General features: G+C 49.2%; 1 protein-coding gene across 1 annotated transcript; it reads right to left on the reverse strand.

The window, feature by feature from the left end:
- Positions 1-1,677, reverse strand: hrh1 (histamine receptor H1; the record flags this gene model as incomplete). Its single annotated transcript, XM_079597487.1, has 1 exon — positions 1-1,677. One exon carries the CDS (start codon positions 1,675-1,677, stop codon positions 73-75), a length of 1,605 nt encoding a protein of 534 aa, XP_079453613.1. The 3' UTR covers positions 1-72.
- Positions 1,678-2,072: the final 395 nt, after the last annotated feature.

Genomic DNA, 2,072 nt, shown 5'->3' on the forward strand with positions numbered 1-2,072 from the left:
TCTGTACTGACAAGATCACAAGCACAGCAGAACAACCGGTGTACAGACATGTCACAAATAGATCAGACCTCCTCATCTATCAATGTAAAAGATCTTTTTGAACACCCGTTTGAAGTTTTCATTGCACAGTGGGTATATGAAGGGGTTGAGCGTGGAGTTGATGTAGCCGAGCCAAATGGTGAACATGTGCAGGTCGTGATGCACACAGGTCTCACACAAGGCCATGACCATGAACGTGATGAAGTACGGGATCCAACACACCATGAACACACCGATGATGAAGCCCAGTTGCCGGGCAGCTTTACGCTCCTTGCGGATCCGCATGCTGTGGATGCTTTGCTTGGACTGTTCGCACAGCTTCTGCCATGTTTGTTTGGCGGGAAGCGAGTCGTTGGCGCTCAGCGGCGGGTTGTTCTCGGCCCACGGTGACGGTGGTGATGGAGGCGCGCTGTGATTATAATTATGGACATCCGCCGTCTGCTCACCCTCACTAATGTTCCCGACGGAGTTTGGCACTAGCACGTTACAGTCGTTCACATTTATGAAGGTTTCGGTGTTGGTTTCCGGATGCAGAAACGCGAGAGATAAAGATGGCGGGCATTCGGCGACCGTTTCCCCATCATCGATTTGAAACGAGCTCTCAGGGTCTTGGACGCTCTTTCTCATGCGTTTCGAAAGTCTGAACATCGGTTTCTTCTTGTAGCAACTCTTCCTCTTCGTCTCGGACAGCGAATCAGGGTTGTCTTCATTATTGTCTCTTGGCTGTTCGAGACTGTATTGATCCAGAAGACCCACGTTTTGAGAATACGCCTGATTCTCTCTCTCCGAGGCCTTGGTGATCGTCAACTGAAGCCCGTTCGCCAGTGTGTCATCCGCTTCGGGTTTCGCCATGGGACCGGCAAAGTTCTCCCATTCCCTGTAATGATCCCGGACCGCGATGAAAATCTGCGAGTAGAACAGAAGCATTAGAAACGAAGGGATGTAGAAGTTAAGAATGGCGGTCAGAACTTTAAACCACGTCACTAAGCGGAAGTCCGTGTCGCATTGGTTCTCCAGTTCCGGTTTCCGATCGACCCGAGCAAACATCCGCCAGCCGAGGATCGGAACGATCCAAGTCATCGAGAGGAGCCATGCGCTGCAAATCAACAGTGTGGCTCTCCCTCGGGTCCGGTACTTCAGATACTGTAACGGGTGACGTACGGACCGGTACCGGTCCAAGCAAAGGATGAACAAACTGAAAATGGACGCCGTGCTCGCAACATAATCCATGACTAACCAGAACTGGCAGATCACGTGACCAAGCCTCCACTCGTCCTCAAGAAGGTACACCAGATTCAAAGGCATGACGGTCGCCCCGACTATGAGGTCTGCTATCGACAGGCTGACGATGTAGAGATTCCCAACCGTATGTAGAGTCCGTTCCTTTCTCACGGCGAACAGGACCAGCAGGTTCATGATGACCGTCAGGAGGGACAGCGTCCCGAGGAAGATCCCCAGCACCGCATTGTTCACGTGATGGTGGAACGGGACGGACGTGTTCGTGAGAGTCGTGACGTTGGGCTCCGGAGGCTCGTGGAGGAGTCGCTGGACTTGGCTGTTCATGGCGGTTAGTATTGTAGTGGCCTCCATTGGGCAGTCCGACGTGTCACATGACGTCAAAGTTGTGAGAAAGCACATAGTCCCATTGGGTTTTAAAATTCATATCCAAATGGGAGTCTCTGGAAAACAAAAGCAAAGAGAATGCGTCAAAGTAGTGCATTGAATTATTGTGCACACACTCTTTAAAGGGGTGTGATTATGATTTCAGTTTTCTAACTTTAGTTCATAAACAACATCTGCAAAGTTACGGCGCTCAAAGTTCAAAACAAAGGGAGATTTGCCCCCAGAACATGATTTATAGATTACCAAGACAGAATATGCGAATCAATGACCAGAAGATAACTACACATAAGCTACATAAATTCATCAACTAAATTCAGAAATGTCCTGTTGCTTCTATTGTCACTTCTTCTCGAGTCTCTCCATCTTTCTGACTCCGGTTTGAACATAAAAGGGTAAAAGTTTTTTGAAAT

This window comes from Phoxinus phoxinus (genome assembly GCF_949152265.1).
Source record: "Phoxinus phoxinus genome assembly, chromosome: 22".
NCBI classification, from domain to species: domain Eukaryota; kingdom Metazoa; phylum Chordata; class Actinopteri; order Cypriniformes; family Leuciscidae; genus Phoxinus; species Phoxinus phoxinus.